The sequence below is a fragment of the Nicotiana tabacum genome, chromosome 16 (genome assembly GCF_000715075.1).
Source record: "Nicotiana tabacum cultivar K326 chromosome 16, ASM71507v2, whole genome shotgun sequence".
NCBI classification, from domain to species: Eukaryota; Viridiplantae; Streptophyta; class Magnoliopsida; order Solanales; family Solanaceae; genus Nicotiana; species Nicotiana tabacum.
Window position 1 is genome coordinate 82,723,601 of NC_134095.1, and position 27,196 is coordinate 82,750,796.

General features: G+C 37.0%; 1 protein-coding gene and 1 long non-coding RNA gene across 3 annotated transcripts; both read right to left on the reverse strand.

The window, feature by feature from the left end:
* Positions 1 to 412: 412 nt before the first annotated feature.
* Positions 413 to 5,822, reverse strand: LOC107782500 (transcription factor VIP1-like). The gene is made up of 4 exons (XM_016603381.2): positions 5,020 to 5,822; positions 3,804 to 3,936; positions 955 to 1,039; positions 413 to 882 (listed from the first exon to the last, which is right to left on the reverse strand). Exons 1-4 carry the CDS (start codon positions 5,616 to 5,618, stop codon positions 641 to 643), a joined length of 1,059 nt encoding a protein of 352 aa, XP_016458867.1. The 5' UTR covers positions 5,619 to 5,822; the 3' UTR covers positions 413 to 640.
* Positions 5,823 to 16,742: 10,920 nt separating this feature from the next.
* LOC107782499 (uncharacterized) lies at positions 16,743 to 25,545 on the reverse strand. Of its 2 annotated transcripts, XR_001647245.2 has the most exons (4): positions 25,342 to 25,545; positions 24,955 to 25,018; positions 17,999 to 18,062; positions 16,743 to 17,076 (listed from the first exon to the last, which is right to left on the reverse strand). It is a non-coding gene; the product is annotated as an uncharacterized LOC107782499 (long non-coding RNA). The 2 variants fall into 2 exon arrangements; XR_012700128.1 differs by lacking the exon at positions 17,999 to 18,062 and having other exon boundaries at positions 25,342 to 25,537.
* Between the last annotated feature and the right edge of the window lie 1,651 nt (positions 25,546 to 27,196).

Here is a 27,196-nt window from a genome sequence, read left to right on the forward strand (position 1 = left end):
AAAGGGTTTCAATCTGTAAGATTCTATTGACAAAACAAGTTATGATAAATAGGCCTAGAGTCTAAAGCTGACCTACTTAGTAAGCCATCAAAACTTTGGCTTCGGGTTATACTCTCAAATCTGATCAAGCTCAATAGAAAGCATTTAATAATCTATTTCTCAACTAATACGAGGTCGTCCTGTTAGGAGTGGTTGGTGGCATTAAATAATAAGGTTATGGATCCATGTAAGTAGTTGTAATTGTGGAAAATAAATAAAAAGAAAAAACTGCAAATTTATTTCCATATCGAAGATCATGCCTGCAAGAGCAGTTTTCTAGCTCAATGGTCAGGAATTTGAGGTCATTCAGAAGAATTTAATCACCGGCAAGGTTTATTTAATTGAGATCAAACTGTAGTGGTAACAACTGGAGACCTCACAAATAATAAGTTATGATAGTCATCACATAAAAGATGTTGAACAATATCTAGCTGCTGTTTATGAAACAAGTTTCTCCTATAGCATTAAAGTAACTAGTATTGATAATGGTACAAATGATCTGAGCAGCATGCACTCACAGCCTGTAACACTATCCATTACATATCAATATATACAAAGCTCTATGCTAATTACTTATTTATGATGTTCCCTTTTGACATTTTCAACCCCTGTTATTGAAGTTCATGAAGCTAGATTGGGTCTGCCCACCGATATTCTGGGTACTTGTGGTAGAATGCGGCATGTGCTGCTGCTGCTGTTGCGCATGGTGACTACCACATTGGACAAATGACTGTGGCGGGGGAGGGAAATGCGGACGTGGCCCCCTGTTTCCATTGGCACCTGGAATTTGGCCAGCTGCTATCTTAAGCCGCTGCAGTTCTTCCCTCAAAGCCTCGTTCAGAGCTGGAAAATATTCACTCATATGTCAATAAAATAAATCAGTGAAAATCACATCAAGCTAGTAAACAGGCATACCATCTCTAAGATGTGCTTGTTGTTCCAAAGCTTGCAACCGTAGTTTGAGCTCTTTGTTCTCAGTAGTCAATCCACTATTGTCTCTCTGCATCATCATACAAAAATGGCATGAAAGTGGTCAAGGCAATGTTACTGTGTTTTCTGACAACAGTGTGTTAGCGATAGCATAATTTGCAATGATAATATTCCATTCGGCAACACAGAAATACAGTTGATACATGTCTAAGGAAATGCGCACAACTTGAAACTGCAATTTTGCACACACAGCATATATGTGTCATGGTCTTATGGATAAATGGATTGCCTACTGTATGTTACCGCCCAAATGAAGACATGGAGAAGAAGTTCAAAAGCACCACTCAACCCGTCAACCAAAGTAATTTTACAAAAAAGAAAAGAAAAATGGGAAGGAGCAATCATGAAAAACAAGAACGGTACGCCTTCAGTACAACAAACTGGAGACTGTGTCACACAACTATTTATGCATGATGTTGTGGTAGACAGATCCATACTCAACGACAAAGAGATGAGTGAAAAGAAGATGAATTTCCAACCAGAGCAATGGAATTAGATTCCAGCAGGATTTTATTGCGAGCAGCTAGCAGGATACCATACTCAGATATTGTAATGATGCTAGAAAACAAAATACTAAGTACTTAATAACTAAGAACCTGTTAATTTATGATGACTATTCTCAATAAACAACGTTCATTATTTAGCACCAAAGAGAAGTGCAACAGCTTTTAAGAGCCTAATAACCTGACCAGCTAGTGGTGGAAAAGAAAAGATTTGACTGAAAATTTTCCTTATATCCTAAGAAATACTATGTTTTCCACAATAATTTGAAGTCAGAACCAGTTTAGAGAAATGGCTTGCAAAATTACACTAGGAACTCTAAGTGAAATCTACAGGCACAGAAGTGGGTAATTGAAAAGCAAAAGTTTGGAGCCTACATCTTAAAAAACCATGACCAATAAAGCTTGTTCCATATCATTAAATTTAATATATGCATGTAATAGATGCAATTGGTCCATAATAACTATCTTATGCAGTGATGACAAACATAGAAGATCCGTGTAAGGATTAAAAAAAAAAGGAGAAAGGACACCTTGAAGAATATGATATATAGTATTTCCAGATTTTAACAGTGGGAAATTTTGAAGCAATGTACAATATCAGATGCATTTCTAGCTCCAGCAGTTCATTCCAGCTTATCAATTTTAAACTCAAACAACTAGTTGAGAAAAATAATACTCAAAAGACAACTGAAACCCAGGTACAAATAATATATAACAAACCGTCAATCAGAAAAATACTTGAAATGAGTACTGCAAACCCTCCATCTATTTGACGAAATTATCTGAAGTTCTTTGCTAGAGCTCACTTGCCTTACTTGGTTTTCCAAAAAATCTCTAGTTTCGGTTCCAAAGGTTGAATCTAGAATTCTGCCATTTTAGCACCAAAGTTCTCCTTTTTTTAAAAAAAAAATAAGGGATAGATAGGGCATGGAATTTCCAAAATTCTCCTTTTGCATTCTGAGTTCACAAGTTCAACTAGCAGAGACTCTGATCCTATCAATTAAATTTACAACCTAAATTCATATTATTCCAATGGCAATTCCTCTCTATGGTGTTACTTCACAGAAAAAAATTACTTCAGTATTATTTATATTTCTTTTTCAGTTTCATTGTTAGTTGTTTGCAGAGATTATAGGCAATCTGGAGGTCTTTACTAAATTGGTAACCCTACTCTTATTTTTAATATCAGGATTTAGCTAGATTATTCCACCAACCCTACTTTTGACTTGTTATATTCTAAATTGTCCAAAAAAAAAAAGTTGGTCTCGCTGAAAGATACGTGACTGACCAATTAGTCAACCAGCATGTCCGCAGTTGATATTGCTCATTTTTAAAGTTCCTTTTTTCTTTTTTCTTTTGTGTGTGTGTTTTTTTTTTGGGGTGGGGGGGACAAAAAGAAAAGCAAAATCAACAAGGACCTATTCCTTCCTCAGCACCTCTCTCTCCATCTCGCTAATTCTCACACACCTCCCCCCCGCCCCCCGATGCCACACCATTCTAACTGTCATAGTACCGCACTATCTCACCTTTCCCCAATAGTCCCCTCCCAACCACTAGCTCCCTCCCTCCATCCTCCATTGCCAGCAACAGCACCCTCCGCATATGACACTAGCACTCCCACTTCTCCAATGCCCTCTCTTTCTTAGCTGTAGTACTCCCTTTCCCATGGCTACCCGACCCTGTTCCCAATCACCGGCACCATATCACTGTTCTCCGGTTCTCCGTTCCCATTATTAGCCCTAAGCATTCTACATCACTTGCAAAAAAGGACAGGAATATTAACATAATACTCATTCAGTCAAAAAGAAATCCAAAACAAATAAATAATGGGAAGAAACGGAAAATATTGCTATCAATATATTGATAATAGTTTAGTGGTAGATGGGTATAGTTGTCCCCCCCCTCCCCCCCCCCCCCAAAACACACACACACAACAACCCACACACACACACTCGAACACCTACAAGGGTTAATTTTGAAATAACATGCCCCGATTACTGACAAGCTAAAGGTCACTTCACTGACTTGGTAATAACCATCCAGGTTGCATTGAGCTTTTTATTATACGCCAACATTTCTTTCCCAGATACTTTGTTATTGATTGCACTGTTCTTTCAAAACTTTTTGGAGTTCTTTACCTTGATCATATTGCATAAGCTCTTTGTTCAACGTATGCAAACATGAGAAGCTATTGAAATTTTCAGGTCACTTTATACAGCAAAATTTGATAACCATGAACAGTATTGCATAAATTATTTGTCTATTTCATACCTGCAGGACCGTGATTTGGGCAGATAGAGTAGTAGCTTCAGTCTGCAGAGTCTGTACCTTCCTCTCCAGTTCACTAGTGTAACGAATTTTTCGCTCCTTTGAACGTGCAGCAGATTGTCTGTTTGCAAGAATCCTGTAATAATGCAGAATCAAAGATGAGTTTATACAAAAGCTTAAAACTAAGTTAAATGCTAGAACCTTTACCTACAAGCCACAAGGGGACTTAGTATTTTAGGAAATGGAAAACATACAAATGACAAAACAGTAATGCTGGGACACGATGCTATGTAACAGAGAGAAATGACAGAATAACCTTTTGTGCTGAAATTTTCAGATTGCTATGCTGATAATGAGATGTCATCAGTAGTTTCTGAATTTCCTCGCCTCCTACCATTCAGGTAACACCACTTCACTAAAGATATACAGTATAGTAGAACACCATTCTCTTTCATCCTAAATCAGCATACATGGTACAATAGCATCTTTTCATTAACTCAATAATGTGGCTTTTCTGCTAGGAGCCTCTACTAGACTGCTTTTAAGTAGTATAGTCCTCCCCTCCTTCCCTCCAATCCCTTCTTCCTTTTTTTGAATATATAAAGTTTACTTGTTTCCGCTGTTAAATATCCTGGCCATTCACATATAATTTAGTGGAAACTTATTTCATTTTCCACAATAGAGAATTGCTGCAAATGATCACCAGCATACTTCTTCTTTCTCAAATCATATGCATTTCTTCTCTTCCATTGATTTGAGTTCGAGAATATTGATCACATACAATTTCACCAAAAAAAGGATATAGTTTCTAATATCATAATTCTACCTCCTCCTTTAACTCCTATCCTTTGCTTTTCTTCTCTTTATATGTATAAAAGATTGAGTGCCTCACAGATTCTACTTTTTGGTATACTTCTGGTATATTATGCCCTTCATAAATAAAAGGTTATTACGTCATCCAAAAAAAAGCTCTTTGCAACTAAAAATAGACAATTTTGGCCTTCCAAAGAAACAGCAAATCACTTCAAAACCAAGAAATATAGCGACCATCTAGTTCCCTACATTTTCTCAAGAAATTTTCAAAGAACCAAATGATTTGAAGAGACATTTCCTCCTAAATCCTAATCATTAGAGCTAAGTATAATTCCAAGTAAAAAAAAAAAAACATCACACAACAAATGTATAAAAAACAAAAACCAAAAAATAGAGAAGTCCAAACCTTTTGGCTCTCTTGGGATCAATCAAAGCCAACTCAGCAAGGCGATCAGGAGCCATAGCTTTCTTAACGGAGCTGCTACACTCCGCCTCAAACGACGCCGTTGAAAATGACCCGTCCATCGAATTGCTATGCCTGTGTCGAGTACCCGAACCAGAAACCGAACCCGAACCTGAACCGAACACCTTTTTCTCCTCCTCCTCCGCCGCTCCCGGCGTAGTCGCTCCAAACTCCAAACCATCAAAAAAGTCGGCGTCAACTGATAAACTCCGAAAATGATTCAATGGTCTAGGGTTATTATTAGCGCCCGGTCCGGACATTAAGGCCGGTCCACCGGTCGACGACGAGTCAGCAGAATTGGCCGGTTGCATATGAGTATCAGCAGAAGGGGAGAGCGACGGCGCTGAAATATCCAGATTAAAGTCGGCTACGACGTCGTCTAAGAGGATATCATCGTCGAAGTCCGGGAACCGGAAGAAAGTCTCCGATTGGGCCCGCCGATGACGTGCTATACGGGTCGGAGTATCCGGCATCTGGTCAAGGTCGGTCCGACCCGCTAGAAACGGGATGGGTATAGGCTTTCCGCTGAACTTCGGGTCCATTTAGAACTGGCCCAAAACAAAAACAAAAATCAATTCTTTGTGGAGTTTCGATTTTGGGAAGAAAAAAAAGAGAAAGAAGAAGAAAGGGGGTGGAGTGGGACCCAGGGGAAGAGCGGCAGTTGGAAAAAAGAGCAAACTCACATGGGGTTTATAATTTATTGCAGTTGTCAGCAACAGCTAACTTCAAGGTCCAAGCCTTACTATAAGAGGTTTTACTAGTGTTTTATGGAGAATATATGGACACGAGGGGATGCCAAGCAACCTCCATTTTTAATCAAGAGGTTGTGAGTTCGAGTTTTTCCAAGAGCAAGGTGAGAAGTTCTTGGAGGGAGGGATACCGAGGGCCCCAAAGAAGTAGAGAGGTTGTTCCGAAAGACTTTCGGCTCAAGAAAACAAAAAGACAAAAGGAGACAATATTAATATCACTACAGAAATCATAGGAAAAATTGAAACAATATGAAATCCAGAAGAAAGATGCAAAGCAAAAGCGTTAGCTAGTAAATATGTCTTGCATTGAAAGTAAAACAGTAAGACACAATATTGTCATTAGCTATCTTATACAAAATCCTACCAGACTAGTCTCACAAAGGTACGAATTAAAGCAAGATTAGTCTATCTCCTAACCTACAACCCTAATACTCGACCTCAACATCTTCCTATCAAATGGAGATAATACATAAATAGAATAAATATTCAATAAAGAGAGATTATATCTTAAGACATAAATATGAGTAGAATAGTCCAATTCTTTTCTTAATTAATATTTCTTAAGAGACGTGTAAAAGAGAAACACAACACATAATGTGAGACAGATGAAATATTTATCTTTTCAAAATAAGGGAAGATTTTGAAAAACTTGTAAAAATGTGGAAAGGAAATATGTTAGAATTTTTTCAAATTCAAAAGCAAAAACACATACAAGAATTGATTCAACTATGTAGTCATAATAATATGCTATGTCACCAGATTCTTAATAGAAAAGAACAAGATATTATAAATAAAGCTTATTGTCAAATAGTTAAACCAAAATTCAAATAAAAACAAAACTTTAATATATATATATATATATATATATATATATATATATAAGAGAGAGAGAGAAGAGAAGGCGTAAAACTTGCGATTCTTGATACATATTAATAAATAGTCTAATGCATAAACGTTAATAGGACGAATGTTCTGCCAATCGAGATATTAGTCTCACAAAACTTGTATCGGTCAAAATCTGACCACCACGACCAGGTTGTCCACGACCCCCTTTTCAGCAATCGGGTAGTAAAAGTCAACAGAGTCCACTCCATTTCTCCTCCGAAGTACCCGACAGATCGAAAAGAGCAACGCCTAAAGCTACAACCAGAATGCACCATTGACCAAAACGCGTCAAGTCACATTGAGGGTAAAGGGATATATGCAGGTTGTCTCTTACCCTTATTGACATATCACCCTCCACAGGTTCGGTAATACGTTCATATAACTTGTAGTTCAATTTAGATGAAATAATTTGACTTGGTACAAAGTTTAAAGAAAAAAATAAAACTTTTGAAATTTGAAACTTGTGGTCTTAAAAACTTAAGGGGTAAAAGCTTTGTGGGGTCATGATATTTGTGTGGTTATAAAAGTTTCTCATTAATTTCGATTATATATAGCTAAGGAAGGCTTTCGATAAGGGGCTTCGGCATTCCCTCATAATGGAAATCTAAAGAAAAGCTCCACTTCTATATCCTAAGAGGAAGAAAAACAATTGTAATTCTCTCTTCTTATCGAGTGATATTAAATCTTAATAAGATTATCGATATTTCCTTCGTCACTTATGCAATCATCATTATTAAATCTTTTGATTTGGAACTAACTAAGTTTGATTAGGATTTACCCCTTCATCTTTGATTGATTTGTTCAAAAAGATTTTAATATCTTTTGAGTCAAACAATTTGGTGCCCTCTGTGGGGATTTCCTAGTGAAAACTCCTAGTTTTTCCCAGATCAAAGCTGAAGAACACAATCATTCATCGAAATAAATACTAAGGGAGAATCTAACTCACGCAAGACATGGGAACAACGCGTTAAGGGAAGGAGAGCCGAGCGGATTTACAAAACCCGAAATTCCTCACCCCATCAGCTGCAAATATCCTAAATTGGGCAAACGGTGCTACAATCCTGCTCTCTTCCACCAAACCACCGGACGAGAGTGAAGAACATCTCACCCTCACCTCTCACACTTCGTCAGGGCAAGCACATAAGATCTGCGTGGACGAACGTACGCAAAGACATCTAGATTGAAGAGCAAAAACTACTTCGATGCAGTCGAAACTCTCCCTGCCGGCAGCATCTCCGATCTGAACATCCGGAGTCAGACAAGAAAACCACAATGTGCGCACAGCGCGAGCTTGCGTGAAATGTTGACGCCTCGTGCTCACCAGCGTTGAACCATCTGGTGCAAGCAATACCAAACAATCTGGGACTCCCACGGAAGATGCCCAACTCTCCAGAAACTAGGAACAAAGACGAGCTGTTATTTCGATAAGTTCGAAATAACACCCTTTAAGGCCAAGGGCCTTCGCCATCGAATAAAAGAGAGGTTCAACCTCGCTCGAACAACGACGGGCTGTTATTTTGATAAGTTCGAAATAACACCCTTTAAGGCCAAGGGCCTTCGCCATCAAACAAAAGAAAGGTTCGACCTTGCTCGAACGACGACGGGTTATTATTTCGATAAGTTCGAAATAACACCCTTTAAGTCCAAGGGCCTTCGCCATCAAATAAAAGAGAGATTCGACCTCGCTCGAATAACGATGGGTCGTTATTTCGATAAGTTTGAAATAACACCCTTTATGGCCAAGGGTCTTCGCCACGAATAAAAGAGAGGTTCAACCTCGTTCGAACAACGACGGGTTGTTATTTCGATAAGTTCGAAATAACACCCTTTAAGGCCAAGGGCCTTTGCCATCAAACAAAAGAAAGGTTCGACCTCGCTCGAACGACGACGAGCTGTTATTTCGATTAGTTCGAAATAACATCCTTTAAGGCCAAGGGCCTTCGCCATCAAATAAAAGAGAGGTTCGACCTCGCTCGAACAACGACAGACCGTTATTTCGGTAAGTTCAAAATACACTCTTTAAGGCCAAGGGCCTTTGCCATCAAATAAAACAGAGGTTCGACCTCGCTCGAACAACGACGGGCTGTCATTTCGATAAGTTCAAAATAGCACCCTTTAAGGCCAAGGGCCTTCGCCATCAAATAGAAGAGAGGTTCGACCTCGCTCGAACAACGACAGGCTGTCATTTCGATAAGTTCGAAATAACACCCTTTAAGGCCAAGGGCCTTTGCCATCAAATAGAAGAGAGGTTCGACCTCGCTCGAACAACGACGGGCTGTTATTTCGATAAGTTCGAAATAACACCCTTTAAGGCCAAGGGCCTTCGCCATCAAATAGAAGAGAGGTTCAACCTCGCCCGAACAACGACGGGTTGTTATTTCGATAAGTTCGAAATAACACCCTTTAAGGCCAAAGGCCTTTGCCATCAAATAGAAGAGAGGTTCGACCTCGCTCGAACAACGACGGGCTGTTATTTCGATAAGTTCGAAATAACACCCTTTAAGGACAAGGGCCTTCACCGTCAAATAAAAGAGAGGTTCGACCTCGCTCGAACAACGACGGGCTGTTATTTCGATAAGTTCGAAATAACACCCTTTAAGGCCAAGGGCCTTCGCCATCAAATAAAAGATGGGTTCGACCTTGCTCGAACAACGACGGGCTTTTATTCCGATAAGTTTGAAATAACACCCTTTAAGGCCAAGGGCCTTCGCCATCAAATAAAAGAAAGGTTTGACCTCGCTCGAACGACGACGAGCTGTTATTTTGATAAGTTTGAAATAACACCCTTTAAGGCCTAGGGCCTTCGCCATCAAATAGAAGAAAGGTTAGACCGTGCTCGAACGTCGACGGGCTGTTATTTCGATAAGTTCGAAATAACTCCCTTTAAGGCCAAGAGCCTTCGCCATTAAACAAAAGAAAGGTTCGGCCTTGCTCGAACGACGATGGGCTGTTATTTTGATAAGTTCGAAATAACACCCTTTAAGGCAAAGGGACTTCATAAAAAAAAAGAGGTTTTAGCCTCCATCGAACGGCCACAGGCCGACATTTCGATAAATTCGAAGCAACATCGTTAATGGTTGACAACCACTGGAAGAAAGAAAAATCGGGACTCGTCGGGCGAGCCTCTATCTTGCACCAAAGCCATGAACAATTGGAATAAAAAGTGAAGTACGAGGGAAATATCGAAGAAAAGAACTTTTATTTATGCAATGTCACAACGCGGGCTATTACCGCTTACATACGGCCCAGACCAACCAATAAAAAAAAGAAGGAACGAATAGAAGACAATCAACAAACGAAATAAAAAATAAAAACAAAGGACAACATTTTTCATTCGGCGTCATCACCGCCGTCATCATCACCACTATCATCACTATCTCAACAAGGTTCACTGTTATCATCATCCACATCCCTATTGGCTTCGGGCGTCGCCGTGTAGTATCCAATGTTGATGAGAGCCTCACGAGCCGTCGCCCGCGCCTCTTCGTAAGCAGCCTCAGCCACGGTGTCCGCTTCCCACAAACTCTTATATGTGTCCCGCTGGGCTTTAGCATAAACCCAGAGCTCCTGCATTTGGCGAGGAATGGCAGCAGAGGATGACTCAACCTGGTCCTGTAGTCGTGCATTTTCCACCTCCAAGACCGCCACCCGATCTCCCAGAATTGACGTCTCCTAATCAATCGTTCCAATGTGCTCCTCAAGCCTCACCTCCCTAAGGGTAGCTGTCGCTCTCTCCGACTCCTGTTCAGATTGGAGTACGCGGATGGTGTCCTCCAAGGCCGCCGCCCTCGCCAAAGCCTCAGACCAAACTCTCTCAATTTTCTCCAAACCAGTGACTTTGCTCTCCACCGCAGTCAATTTCCTCATCCGCTCCGTTCTCATTGCCTCGACCCTGACCAAGTTCTGGTCCATGTCCGACTACATCGACCTCATCCTGCCCTGCAAATGCTCACACTCTGCCGTGATCCCCTTACCCAACTCGAGCTCCTCGTCCTTGATGCGGAGTTGCTCCTCGAGTTCGCTCTTGCTACGAATTGTCTGCATCAATTCCTGATCCCTTTTCTCCAACTCCTCGCCAAGATCCCGATTGCTGGGGTCCGACCTCAGCCGCTCGTGCATCTCGCGACATCTGTCACGGTAGCGATAGTACTTTTCCAGTATCTTCAAGAAAATCCTTGCCCAGACATTGGCCCTACGAATGCTTTCCACTTCCACCATGTATGTCTGAAAATCATAAAGATGAGGTTAAACTAATGCTTTCGAACAAGGGGAAAGCTTAAAGCAAGAACCAAATGCAACGTACCCTCAAGCCCATGACGACCACCTCATCCCTCAACTCGGTATCAGGGGTATCCTGAAGGGACTCATTCTCAACTTCTGAACATAACAGGCTGAACTGCTGCACCAGATCCTCCCCTTCTACCAAGAGGTTAACGCCTGAAGGGACCTGAAGAATACGGGCCGAGCCCCCTGCACGAACTACCGAATGAGTAAGGCCCTCCTCGAACATCCTAACATCATCGGGATCCAGGTCTGACTCAGATTCATACTCGTCAACCACCACACCTTTTCCCCTTTCCGCTGCTGAAGGAGGAGCACAATCTGCTGCGGAAGATGAGGGCACATCTGAAGTCACGACAGCAGCGCCAGAGGTCTGGTTCTCTACCACGACAAGGTGTTGATCATCAGTAACAACAGGGACTTCTGGTTGAGCCAAGACGGTGGCTGGAGTTTCTGATTGTTGATCACGAGCACCAACAACTTCAATAGTTTGCTCCGCCTCTACAGGAGGAGCCATAACAGCACCTTCTCTAGAGCCCGTCGGGGGAGAGTCGTCCAGGTGAATCACTGTCGGGGGCGCCATCTCAAACTCTACTCTCCGTCTCTTCGACAGCCCTTCTTTCTCTCCAGTCGACGATGACTTGTTCGTAAGACAGACAATGTTGGTCGGGACATCGTCCTGAAAAGTGGCCATTGCTGGAGCAACCAAGGCCGCAGATTCAACTGAAGCAGCCCTCGACGAAGGTCGTACAGTGGATACGGCGACAAGGCGAGCAGATGTGGCCGACTGATAAAAAGTTAGATGAGGGACCCTTGCTCTCCGCACCTTCCCTGGTAACGACGAACGATGCATAAGAGACTAAACAACTCCCACTGTATTGGGAAGAATGGCGTCTACCCATTCACAAATCCCTTCGACAGGCGGTGGGGACAATCTCTCAGCTGCAAAAGACGAGACGGTTTAGCATCCGCAGAAAATGGCCAAACATTTCATTAATTAAAGACACAAACTTACGTGCGAATTTCCATCTCTCAGGGAATCCCATCGGGTCCGCCACAATGTGCTCGGTCCGCATATAAAAGTAATTCTCATAGAAACGACGATTGGTTCTGTCGTCCATCTTCACCACCAGACCCCTCGACCCCTGAGGACGCGCGTGAATCATCGTACTACGAATCCGTTGAGGAGCAAAAATGCTGAGCATATGGCCCAAAGTGACCTCACGACTGGCAAGTTCCGCATACTTGAGCAGCATAAGAAACAACTTGTACAAATAAGGCGAAAGCTGAGCGGGGCACACTTCGTAGTAACGGCAAAAATCTACCACCAACATGGGAAGAGGAAGTGTGTACCCTACAATGAAGGGGTAGGCGTAGAACGCGTGATACCCGGGACGATCAAAGTGAACTCTGTCGTCCCTCTCCGCCGGCCGTATATCGACGTAGTTGGGGATTCCCCAACGTTCCATCAAATCTAAAATCCCCCTTTCTCTAACAATGGAAGCGATGAGTTCCGGCTCCGCTCCACCGCCGAAACTAAAGTCAGTCGCATCCCTCCCGGGGCGAGGCAGAATCTCATCCACCGAGGGAACCTTCTCATCCTCCATCGCATCCACCTCTCCGGTGATCTGAACAGAACTCTATGGTACCGGATTAACAACAGGAAGATTATCACGAGAAGAATCACCAGCCATTTTTAGCAGAAAACTCGCCAAGAGAAGTAATAAGAAGAAGAGACGAAAGGTTTCAGAGAGCAAGAAGATAAGCAGAAATTCGAGATATCAGAAAAAGCAATATCTGAAGAATTCTCTCACAAAAATGATGAAGTGAATCAATCAAATGACAAGTTGTCCTATTTATAAGGGACATAAATTCCCCGAGCACGAAAACCCAAGAGTCACCATTTGAATTTGATAGGGCATGAAACGTTTCAGTTTCCCAGAAATGTGTGTCATAATGGTGGCAACCACGAACCAACGCTTCAGTGCCAACCGGCTTTTCGATTCCGAAACTATCGCAATGGTCCACGAGTATCGAAAGAACACCTCCACTCCGCCAAAAAATCCACAGAATGTGACTAAGGAATGGAAAGTTGGGGTCAGATTTCTATCGACTTCGCTACAAACATGATCCGTCTGTCGAGCCCGACAAAGGATGACCCCGACAGACGGAGGGACTAACTGTATTGGTCAAAATCTGACCACCACGACCAGGTTGCCCACGACCCCTTTTTCAGCAATCGGGTAGTGAAAGTCAACAAAGTCCACTCCATTTCTCCTCCGAGATATCCGACAGATCGAAAAGAGCAACGCCTAAAGCTACAACCAGAATGCACTATTGACCAAAACGCGTCAAGTCACATTTAGGGTAAAGGGATTTCAACTATATATAGCCAAGGAAGGCTTTCGATAAGGGGCTTCCGTATTCTCTCAGAAAGGAAATCTAAAGAAAAGCTCCACTTCTATATCCTAAGAGGAAGAAAAACAATTGTAATTCTCTCTTCTCATCGGGTGATGTTAAATCTTAATAAGATTATCGATATTTCCTTCTTCACTTATGCAATCATCATTATTAAACCTTTCGATCTGGAATTAACTAAGTTTGACTAGGATTTACCCATTCATCTTTGATTGTTTGTTCAAAAAGATTTTAATATCTTTTAAGTCAAACAAAACTATTATATTTCCATGATTGCTTCAAGATATTTAGCATTGGAGTTGGCTCGCTCTGCAGCAGCCAGCAAGTATTAACTTTTTCTTAAAATATTGATTGACGACAAGCTTCCGCAAATATAAGGGCAGAAATGTACAAAGGGATGGGATAAAATTGGTCTTTTTAAAAATAATTTTCATAATATACATTGCCAATTGCAAAATAAGTTAAAAACTATAATTGGTTTGCTTTATCGAAAATCAGAATCAAATCGGAGAAAAGGAAAGGAAATGATGGACGAAGATACAAATTACAATGGAACGGACTAAATTATTTGGCCAACCCTAAAATAATTGACTATTTAATTGCTTGACATAATCACCACGAAATAATTGGGGAGTAATATTGCTAAAGAATTTTCGTCTAGACAGGACAATTTGTTGTTTTCTATTTAAGTGATTCAATGAGTGTTTGTCACTCTTAGCAAAATTATATGGTTTTGACATTAGCAAGCCCACCAATAATGATTCGACAACGAGGAACAGATGCAATGAATTTAAGTGTGTTCTAATCTTTTATGGTAGAACTAATTAAATTACTCCTTCATACACTTGTAAATATAATGAGTAGATTATGGACTACAACTTTATAGATGGCTATTATTTCTTCAAAAGCAACAAGTTTAGATATGAATATTGTTTGCGGATAAGACACCGTATTAGCCTCGATATTATTAGAGCGGCTATACAGTGTTATTTCCCTAATATATATATATACTAGTTTTTATATACGTGTTTCACACATAACAATCTAACTAAGAAGAAAAAGATGAAAAAAATAAAACGGTAAAGTAAATACAGTACCATAGACACGACTAATAATAAATACTATTAATTTCATGCGACTTATATCTCATAAAACATCACTTTCTTAGCTAGTTCATGCCATATAGGAGCATATGTTATTATCACTATTACGTTTTAATTATTTATATAAACCAAGAGGGTAAGGAAATTTCAATGTGCATTCATTTATAGATTGAACTATAAGAACTTGTGTTTTGTTGTAGTTTTTAACTATAGGAATGAGGAAAAAGCTTTTTAGCATGTCAACAAACATGTGTGGTGAAAGCCCTTTTGTATTAAAATATTTTAGTATGTATTACTATCATCTTTTACGGATCAAACTGAGAAAATTTTTACTTTCACAAAATAATTTGACAATCAACATCTCTATCTAGTTGACCGATATACTCATCTTTGCTAGTTATTATAATTGTTGTCTTAATGTATTTTGGAGAACTTACATTTTTAATTAATGATGAAAATTATTAAAAAATCTAGCACTACCATAATTGTTGGGATTAATAACCTATTATTTTGGAAGGAGATCAAATCATCTCTTCTTATACACTCATGCATAATCAGCATGAGTGCTGGATCTATTCTAACTCTTGTATATATTGTTGGCTGAATCTTTTTTATTTTGTTAGAAGTATAATTTTTACCTAGCCCCTATTTACAGTCTTCTCTCTCGGCGATTTTGGAACTACTTGTAACATTTGATGAAAATTACCTCCAGATTTCATTACTTTTTATCAAACGATTCATTAATTTTCATTATACCTCTAAAGCTCTTGTTAATTATTTCGACTGACTAACGCTTAGCTATCGTGCCAAATTGTTAAATTTTCTTTTCTATCCCTTTTAGCACCATCACTATGTTTTAGCACAATTGTAATGGTTATTTTAATTGTTTGAAAAAGTATATTGTATCGATTGCGGATAAATTATTTAAAGCAATAAAGTGTTAAGTGTACGCATATTCTAAGAACCTTTTTAACCAAGCACTACAAATGATATATTACTAACAATATTTTATGGCCTTTTTATTTTTATCTGAATATAAAGTTACTATAAATCCTGAATTTGGAGACAATTCATGGCATAAGCGCATTTAATTTAATTGTGAAAATAAGCCAATCAAAAAAATATTAAACTTCGACATATATTTTATTTCAAACCTAATCTAACATGCATCGGTCTGCTTTGAGAAATTTTTAAGAAAAATTAATGCTTGAAAACAAATTGTTTAACGACAAATTAAAGAGAAAATAAAAGGCTATCCCTTCTCCAAATATCTGAAATTCGCACGTTTTAGAATTGCCACAGCGAAGGAAAACTTAAGAACATTTAGTTTTAGGGTTTCTAGTTTCATAATTATAGCTAAATATCGGAATAACATTTTAGTTGGATTTAAAATTCTTTGATAGGTTTTAAAATATTACAATTTATTCAAAGTAATTTTTTTCATTAAAGAAATATATCAAAGGATATAAAAATCGGTCAATTAAACTCATAATAAGATGTTTTCAAAAAGATAAAATCTAATAGCTTTAATTAATATTGGGATTAATATTAGATAGAGCACGATTGAATACTGGATGATGAATTCCTAACAAAAATAAATAAAAATACAGCTCTTGTTTTGTATTTGCCGTGGGAGTTTAAGCTTAAAAATAATTTGACTTCTAATGTGAAGAGTATTTTAGTTTTATGTATCTTTGCTTGTCATCCACTATCAATGTCTTATTTTGACACAAGTACCTGTGTTATTTTACAGGTGAATTTGAGTGGCATTGGAACTCTATCGTTTATTATAAATTCTAAGGAGTAATGTTTTAATTGAATTTGAAGTACACGCAAATTCTTAATCGTCCAGCTTCATTGCCCAAGTGAAATTAGTATGACATAATAACTAATATTACAATTTTATCCTTTTAGACATATAAAAGACAATTAATATTTTAAGGTTATTTTGGTAAATCAACATTATATTCATGCTTTTATAATAATATAGATATAGATATAGATATAGGTATAGATATAGATATAGATAGATAGATAGATAATATATGTGATATTTCCTTCTATTTAAATCACAATCGCGTCAACTGCAAACTTTGTCACGACCCAATTTAGGATCATGACTGACACTTAGGAGCAAGTCCCCCCAAGTAAGCCTCATCGATAGTTTACAAAAAATCGGACAGAGTTTCCCCTGTTTTTGGACTATCCCAAAAATTTCCTGTCTCAAATTAGCAACCAAACATTCTAATATCATACTAAACAATTGACAACTTGTCAATTAACCAATACAAGTCTCCACCATAACTAAACCACCAACTAACCACTAGAAATACTAATTTATCTCCAACTTTGATAAATGAGAACGATACTCAACATAAGACTATAATAACAAAAGAATACTCATGACACTAAAATAATGACTATGGAGCGATTCTAAAAGTTCAAAGAAAAGACCATAACAATTGACAAAGTTTTCGCCCACGCGAACAAGTGCGAGGCTCACCAAGAATTCTCAACCTGTGCGCTCTAATTAACGAAATCCTCGCCCGCGTCAACTGCTGTCTCTGAAAAAAAACAATTAGCGGGGAATGAGTCGCTAGCTCAGTGAGTAATAACTTAACCACAACCGTTTTTATTGGGGACAAGTCAGAAACATGCTAGTATCTTAACACAAAATAACATAAAAATGCTCTTTCAGAAATAATAAATAATTTTCAGCCTCATCATGCTTTCTTGTAGTATAATACAATTAATAATTCAGTAATAAGCTCGGTAACCACTGTATAATATCAATATTCATATTTTGGGAGGTTTCAATGAACAGATCATGTAATCGGTATAATTGTGGACTTCTTCGCAAGAAGTCAAATATAACGGTAGTCCCTACTCGAGGAAAATCAGTAACGGTATGCTAGTTCTACCTTCCCACTAGCGAGAGCTATAACAGTAATCTATAATTACAAGGTGCAACGGGTTTAACGAACCCGCCGTTAGTTACGAGATCCTTCAATGTCTACTCCCATTTATACTTGTCTCTGTAATCCATATATACTCGTAGAAAATCTTTTAAATCTATATAGGGCATTTCAGTTCTTATCAAATCATATAATTTCATTTCGATAACAGTAAATTCAAGTAATAGTAAAACAGATATAGTGACAACAAAAATATTTAAAACCATGGTAATCATCTCAAGAGTTAGTGAGAAGCTTTTTAAATGAAACCCGAACTCCGATTGAATTTCTATCAGCGGTAAATAATGAGCTGTTCGATATCAAAGTTTTAGAGTTAAAAGCGAATCTTCAGGATCAACTTTTTAATCTCTTTCTCAATGAACCGGACATCGAATAACTATTTCAGTATCATATCGAGTAAAAGACTTGTCCCACATGCAACTCAAAATAATCGGTAACATATTCATCTTAAAAATCATGTATAAATCATGCAAGTTATGAAAACACAAATTGCAGTAAGATTACTACTCACAGTACTCGTGCCGAAATACCAACTGCTTCACCTCAAGCAACTTGTACAAATTCCTCCAATCAATCTATAATTACATAATATCGATCTCATGTTAATTTCCTTATTTAGGCAAATTCATAGCTATTTTAGAATACCTAATCATCGGGGTTCATGTTTGAGTCTTAATTTGTGGATTTATATTTTACCCCATATGAGTAATTACTAATTTATCAACTCCAGCATATTCATAAAATTTATTACTCCAAATTTCATAAAGTTCTATTGATTCTTTAGGAAGAAAATTCTCAATTGTGTGAATGAACTAGTGTAATTTCTATTACTCTATAGAATCTTCCAATCAAGAGAATCGAAATTAAAATCTACCAGAAGAAGAAGTTCAACTAATACCCGTAAAAGACAATTAGTGCTTAAGATTTTTCAACAGTTATAGCTATGGCTCCAACGCAGTGCACCCACTTCTTCTTCCTCCTTTTCTCTTTTCCTTCTTTCTTTCTCTGCTTTTGTTTTCTTTCGTTTTCTGTTTCTCTTTCCTTCAGAAGACAAAGTATCTTTGTTTTTTTTAAATCCTTAACCTTGGCACGTTAAAAATTCTAATGGGCTTCGGCCCTTTTTGTTTTCCATCCTTTATTTTTTTTTATTTGTTTGTTTTATATTTTATTTGCTAAATATCTAATATGTTCTTATTTAAAATATTGGGGCCCTACATCCTCCCCACCTTATGAAATTCGGTCCCCAAATTTAACTCAAGTACGTACGTATAGATTGAAATAAGTGAGGATACTTGACTCGCATAGCATCTTCCACTTCTCATGTAGCTTCTTCAACTGTATGATTTCTCCATAAGACTTTCACGAACAATATTTCTTTTGACCATAGTTTTCTTACTTGTCTATCAACAATAGCGATCGGCTCCTCCTCGTAAGATAACTTCTCATCAAGCGGTATAGCAGGTAGGGGTGTTCACGGTTCGATTTTTGATTAAAACCAAAACCAAACCAATTTAATCGGTTTTTAAAATTTTAAAACCAAAACCAAACCAAATTAAATACAAACCATTGGTTTGATTGTTATTGGTTTGGTTCGGTTTGATTCGGTTTTTCGGTTCTTAGTAAGCTAATGATAAGTCGATAATAGTAAAACAACGCTAGACAACAATCTGAAAATAATTTGCTAAATTTATGTTTTTTTATATATTTCTTTCAGAATTGAAAGTTTATTTACCTGTTTATATGAAAAGAATGAACTAAAAACAAACTAAAAGTTTACTTTCTCAAGCTTTAGCCATTGTTGTCTTGCAATTTGAATTTGCTTTCTTTACTCTTGTGTTGGTTTTTTTTCTAACTATTCTGTTAGGCAAAAGTATGTGCGGAAGGTTAGAGAATTAGAGTCTCTTAATGAAAAGAAAATTGGCCGAGTCCTATTGTTGGGCTTAGGCAATCTTTTAAGATATAAAAGGATAAACCAAAAAATTCAAAATAACAATTAAAATGCATAAAATATTTAAAATTATTTACAAAAAGATATTATATTGTATATAAATAATTATTAAATTTTGTATATAATTAGTCAGTTTGGTTCGGTTTATTTTTCGATTTTTTAAAATAGAATCAAAACCAAACCAAATATTATCGGTTTTTAAAATTTAAAACCAAAACCAATCCAAATCAAGAAAACTATCGGTTTACTTAATCGGTTTGGTTCGATTTTCGGTTTGGATCGATTTTCCGTCAAACCGTGAACACCCTTAATAGCAGGTGATTCAAGCACTTGTGATGAGTCTGATATACATTTCCTTAGCATTGAGACATGAAAAACTGGATGAATAAAGGACAACTCAGGAGGAAGTGCCAAACGATAAGCCACCGCTCCCACTCAGTCTAGTATCTCATACGGCCCTATAAACCTGGGGCTCAACTTGCCTCTTTTCCCAAACCGCATCACACCTTTCATAGGGGAGACTTGTAGGAACACTTTGTCCCCAATTGTGAATGCTAAATCTCTTCTTCTCTTATCACCATAAGACTTTGTCTATTTTGAGCTGCAAGCAATCTTTGTCTGATCAACTGGACCTTGTCCATAGCTTCTTGTACTAGATCAGGTCCCAATAAGTTAGTCTCATCAGCTTCAAACCATGCAATAGGAGAACGACATCTTCTACCATACAATGCTTCGTACGGTGCCATTTGAATACTGGACTGGAAGCTATTATTGTAAGCAAATTCAGCTAAAGGTAGATAAGCATCCCAACTACCTCCAAACTCAAGAATGCAAGCTCTCAACATATCCTCCAAAATGTGTATAGTACGTTCAGACTGCCCGTCTGTCTATGGATGAAATGCAGTACTAAGATCTAATCGTGTACCCAATGCTCCTTGAAAAGATTTGCTTGAAAAGATTTTCTATCATAGATGATAGACAATAGAACCCTATTGAGTCGGAGTATTTTCTATCCATGTATATCTATGCATATTTTTCCTCACTGTAAGGAGTTTTGACTAGAAAAAAATGTGCCTGCTTTGTAAGCCAAATTACAATTTTCCCACACATACTCATGCCTCTAATGGTTTGGGTAATTCGTTCATATAAGGTATTGTAATTCTATTGTATTTCCACTTCAGAATCTTGAGTTATTGTAGTGGGCCTACGAGTAGCAAGTGTTTGCGTTAACATGCTGACTATCAAATAGTTAGAAACAAAGTTAACGAATTCTTTCTTCTTTCTTTTCCAACCAATCCAATTTTCTTCTAGTCATGATGCATCTTATGGACCTGAAATATATATTGTATCTAGAGTTGTGAGCTTTATCACGTATAGTCTATCTCAACCCATATATATTTGCCGCCATTAATTGATTACCTAGTCGAAGAATACCATCACTATTAAAAGTCATATCCTTGCACCAGTTAGGGCCTAGTCTCTTGTACTTAGAGCAATCGCTCATCCTCGTATTGAATAGTCTTATAAGTGCACACCAATAAAAACTTGGATTGAATATCAGCCAATAATGCCTCTGAATTTTTCATAATAAATATAATACTTGCACCTTCTAGTCTGTGCATTTTGTTTTCAAAAGTCTCATTGCCGAAGTTATATATATATATATAGAATATTTTACTCAACGCATCAGCCACAACAAATATCTTTCGAGGATGATAGAGAATAGTACAATTATAGTCCTTGAGTAGTTCCAGTCATCACTTTTACCAAATATTCAAATATCTCTGAAATCTAGTGGTAATGCTTACATTGGTGTGTCAATCAAATATGTCTTGAGCTTATGAAAGCATCTATACACTTTTCTCCGCCTGCTGAAACTTCGGGTTCTTCTATGTTAGCTTGGTTAGAGAAGCTTTTTTTTTTAGACAAATCATGCACCAAACTCCTAAAATAGCCTATCTAACTCAAGAAGTTACGATGCTCTTTAGGAATAGTGGGTCTTGGATATTGCTGAAATGCTTGTCTCCTTAGGATCCATCATAATCTTATTCCTTGATACAACATGCTTGAGGAATGCTACAAAGTCTAGAAAAAATTATTTTTGAGAACTTAACAATATGTCGATTTCTGTGGTTGCAACACAATTCTCAAATGATCCTCATATTCTTCTTAGGTATTAGAACATACTAAAATATTATCTATAAATAAATCGACATGTCTGTCCCGAAACAACTTGAACTCCCTGTTCATTAAGTCCATGAGTGCGGCTGGAAAATTTGTCAGTCTGAAGCATCGTAAGAATGCATAATACAGTGGCGAGTCCTAAAGGTTTTCTTAGGAATGTCTTCCTTTCCGTTTCTGAGTTGATAATAACCAAAAGCAACGAGCAATCTTACAAAGCGAGCAGCTCATTATAACTAATTAAACAGGTCTTCTATATGAAATTATGGGTATTCATTATGTATTATTATCTTATTTGGTACTTGCAGTCAATGCACATTGTATGGAGTCATTTTTTCCTTCTTCTATACAAACAATATCGGTGCACCCATTGGTAATAAACTCGATTTAAAAAAAAATCTTATCTAATAAATCTAGTAATTATTCTTTTACCTCTAGCAATTCTATTAGTGCCACACTATATGGGGGTATCACTATGGGCTGCATGTCAGGTACTAAATCAACACCGAAATCTATTTCTTGTATTGGCGATAGTCTTGGTAAATTCTCGAGGAAATATATTGGAGGATTCTCACCATGAGTACCTTTTCAAACTAAGTATTTACTTTCTTGTGTCCCTTATCATTGCCAAGAGACCGAAATAATCTTTCTTTAGTTATCGTTGAGCTTTCATAAAAGAGATGACTTTACCGATCTTTGGAACTTGACCCCTTTTAGAATAAAATAAGGTTAATTCGATATCTCGAATTTAATTATCTTTCCTAACAATTGAGGATAGCTTGGCAGGAAGATAATAAGTATGTACCCGTCAATATGTTAAATAGACCCCATTAAGTAATATCAAATCAACTAGGATATCTCTATTCTCAACTTGAAGACAAGCTTGTTGAACATATTTAATTAACTCAGATTCTCCCACATAAGCAACAATCCAAAAAGATCATGTCAATATCTCACATACCAAAGTTTTTTGACGACCATTTAAATGCGTGTCGGAAAATTGCCAAGTCTTGTTCTTCTCTCATCAAACTTTAGTTGTATGCCTATCCTGTCCATATTTTCAATCTTTCTAACGCGCTTAACTACAACAAAATAGGTCATATTATCCATATATGGGGTTACAACTATGTCTAGAAGGTTAAGCATTTCCTTATGTTAGTCTTTAAATATGAGATGATGTGTATCTATCTAATTGAGAAATCTGGTATTATATGTTAGTGCCTCTATCTTCTGAATCCTCTCTTAACTACTAGATTCACTCTTTTGACTTTTCAAGAAAATTTAGTGAACTCATTTTCAAATCAGTTGTGCAGTCCTAATTTCAACAGTACATTATCATACCATGTATTGGTCATATTGTCCAATGTGCAAGTTGCTAACTCCACAGATTTCTTATTTTAACATCTTAGAGCTCATAATGCTTCAAGTATTTTCACATCGACAAGAGCCTATGAGGATCCTCACCATTAACAAAAATGGTAAACTTTGTGGTTTCAATTTTAGAAATTACATTAGAGAAACTATCTCAGTGTCAGACTTAATCTAAATATTTGAGGATTCTGGAGCCCTTTGTTATTTCCCATTCTTCTCTTGTCTATCAATTGTATCCATCGAGATCTCAATTTCCCCTTCCATAAAGGTAAGAACCTTTGTGATGTCACTCTACTATTAGTATAATAGTGAACTCATACTAACTTCAGGAATGGACTGTATTACCCATCTTAGAGGTAAGACTCTCATTATGAAACAACGCTCCTTTTATTGGCCTAGTCTACTACTTCTGTTGCTTTTCTTTACCGGGAGACGGTTTCCTGCCTAGTGGCAGTATTTGATGTCTTTGAACCTCTAGTCAAATTCTATTATAAGGTGATCGATCCAAGTCATACAAGAAAATGATAACAATAACAGATTCAGTTATTTGACCCTAATCGCCATACACGTACGAAGGAATAAGAAAGAAAGACAAGACACATCCTATCACGCCTTCGCAGAATCATGATTATGGGAATGACCGACTACATAACCATAATTGAGATTCTACTACCGACATGTGCTCCATTAGTCACAAGAATAACCTAGGCTCTGATACCAACTTTGTCACGACCCAATTTAGGATCATGACCGGCACCTAGGAGCAAGTGCCCCAAGTAAGCCTCATCGGTAATTTTACAAAAATTCGGACATAGTTTCCCCTATTTTTGGACTATCCCAAAAATTTTCCTGTCTCAAATTAGCAACCAAACATTCTAATATCATATCAAACAATTGACAACTTGTCAATTAACCAATAAAAGTCTCCACCATAACTAAACCACCAACTAACCACTAGAAATACTAATTTATCTCCAACTTTGATAAATGAGAACGATACTCAACATAAGACTATAATAACAAAAGAATACTCATGACACTAAAATAATGACTATGGAGCGGCTCTAAGAGTTCAAAGAAAAGACCATAACAATTGATAAAGTTTCCGCCCACGCGAACAAGTGCGAGGCTCACCAAGAACTCTCAACCTGTGCGCTCTAATTAACGAAATCCTCGCCCGCGTCAAATGTTGTCTCTGAAAAAAAATAATTAGCGGGGAATGAGTCGCTAGCTCAATGAGTAATAACACTTAACCACAACCGTTTTTATTGGGGACAAGTCAGAAACATGCTAGTATCTCAATAGAAAATAACATAAAAATGCCCTTTCAGAAATAATAAATAATTTTCAGCCTCATCATGTTTTTCTTGTAGTATAATACAATTAATAATTCAGTAATAAGCTCGGTAACCACTGTATAATATCAATATTCATATTTTGGAGGTTTCAATGAACGGATCATGTAATCGGTATAATTGTGAAATTTTTCGCAAGAAGTCAAATATAACGGTAGCCCCTACTCGAGGAAAATCGGTAACGGTATGCTAGTTCTACCTTCCCACTAGTGAGAGCTATAACGGTAATCTGTAATTACAAGATGCACCAGGTCTAACGAATCCGCTGTTAGCTACGAGATCCTTCAATATCTACTCCCATTTATACTTGTCTCTGTAATCCATATATACTCATAGAAAATCTTTTAAATCTATATAGGGCATTTCAATTCTTATCAAATCATATAATTTCATTTCGATAACATTAAATTCAAGTAACAGTAAAACAGATCTAGTGACAACGAAAATATTTAAAACCACGGTAACCATCTCAAATAACTATTTCGGTATCATATCGAGTAAAAGACTTGTCCCACATGTAACTCAAAATAATCGGTAACATATTCATCTTAAAAATCATGTATAAATCATGCAAGTTATGAAAATACAAATTGCGGTAAAATTACTACTCACAGTACTCGTGCCAAAATACCAACTGTTTCACCTCAAGCAACTCGTACAAATTCCTCCAATCAATCTATAATTACATAATATCGATCTCATGTTAATTTCCTTATTTAGGCAAATTCATAGCTATTTTAGAATACCTAATCATCGGGGTTCATGCTTGAGTCTTAATTTGTGGATTTATATTTTACCCCATATGAGTAATTACTAATTTATCAACTCCAACCTATTCATAAAATTTATTACTCCAAATTTCATAAAGTTCTATTGATTCTTTAGGAAGAAAATTCTCAATTGTGTGAATGAACTAGTGTAATTTCTATTACTCTATAGAATCTTCCAATCAAGAGAATCGAAATTAAAATTTATCAGAAGAAGAAGTTCAAATAATACCCGTAAAAGACAATTAGTGCTTAGAATTCCTCAACAGTTATAGCTATGGCTTCAACGTAGTGCACCCACTTCTTCCTCCCCCTTTTCTCTTTTCCTTCTTTCTTTCTCTGCTTTTGTTTTCTTTCGTTTTCGGTTTCTCGTTTCCTTCAGAAGACAAAGTATCTTTGTTTTTTTTTTAAATCCTTAACCTTGACACGTTAAAAATTCTAATGGGCTTCGGCCCTTTTTGTTTTTCATTCTTTTTTTTCTGTTTTATATTTTATTTGTTAAATATCCAATATGTCCTTATTTAAAATATTGGGGCCATATAATTAATATATATATATATATATATATATATATATATATATATATATATATATATATATATATATATATATATATTACTAGATCTGGTTTGCTACTGCCTTCATATTTCTAATCGATTTAAGTTGTGAACACTTACGTTGTTGAAAATATAACATTTTGAGTACTAAATTAAACGTTATCTTATTTTATTAATAATGAAAACAACAACAGCATTATCAATATAATTTAATACACAACCATGTTATTATGTTATCCTACGCCATATTTTGTCTTCTTTGTTGTAGAAAAAAGAAGATGAAAACACAAATAAAGAATAATGGAAGATTCACAGAATCTTTTGTAGTTCATCTTTTTAACTTTTCTACTTTTTCATTTTTGCTTTTGTTCTTCTTTTTTGTCCTTTTGAAGCTTTATTTTAATAAGAACCTTTAACGGCCCGGACCATTTTGGATTGTGTAGAGCAATCATTCTTTGAAGGCAAAATACATAAGTAGCCACCCGAACTATACATCAAATTCCTGTTACACACTTTTTGAGGACCAATATTACTTTACACAAGCAATCTTTCAAAATTATATCTAGTACACACCACTTTTACTACGTGGCACGCACGTGCTTAACAAAAAGATTGAGCGCGTAAAATTTGAAAAATATTTTGTCTAATTCCGTATTTAGTGCCACGTGTCAAAGTAATAACATTTTTCTTATTTTTCCTTTTTATCAAATGAAAATATGTCATCTTTCCAAAACTACCAGCTCCTCCCCCCCCCCCCCAAACCCACCCCTTTCCTCACTTGTCTTCCCCAAATTTCCCTTTGTGTCGTCTCTTCCCCTTGTAGCTTAAAAAAATCCATGAAAACTCATGATAAAGAATTCAAAGAATAGCAGAAATTAAACCTTCCATTTCGTCTCTTACCCTTCCAAAATTGTCTTACTTCTTTTTCTACTATTAAAATTTACCAAAACATCCAATTTTTACATAGATAAAAAGGAATAGTTTTTTGCATTTCATGAGAATGGATAAAATTATAAGAGAAGATTGAAGATTTTTTCACAATGAAATTCTTTAATTCATGGAAACGAGAAATTAAATTTGCTTTGCTTTGTTTGGTCGTGGTATGAGATCTGAAAATGGAGGAGGAAAATGGAGGAAGGAGAAGCTGCAATTTCAATTTTCATCTCTTTCATTCTCGGATCTGAAAATGTTATTGCATTGATAATGATGATGGCATTCTTAGCTTCGTTTGTTGCGCTTGATTTTGCTCTTCTCTTCTGAGCTCCATGTATTATTCTCGATAGATGGTAGATGATATTGCTCTCCTCTTCTGAGCTACATGACCGAGGAGGAAGCTGATGGAAAGAGGGGGGAGAGGGGTTGCTTGGGGAAGATGACATAATATTTTTTATTTAATTTAATCAATTAAAGTTTATGTTAAATATATGGAGTAGTATTTATTACAAATGAGTTATGACACATGTCGCATTTTAATTGGAACGTGGATGCAATCTCCAAACAAAAAGCTGGTCAAGAAAAAAGTAGTGTGTA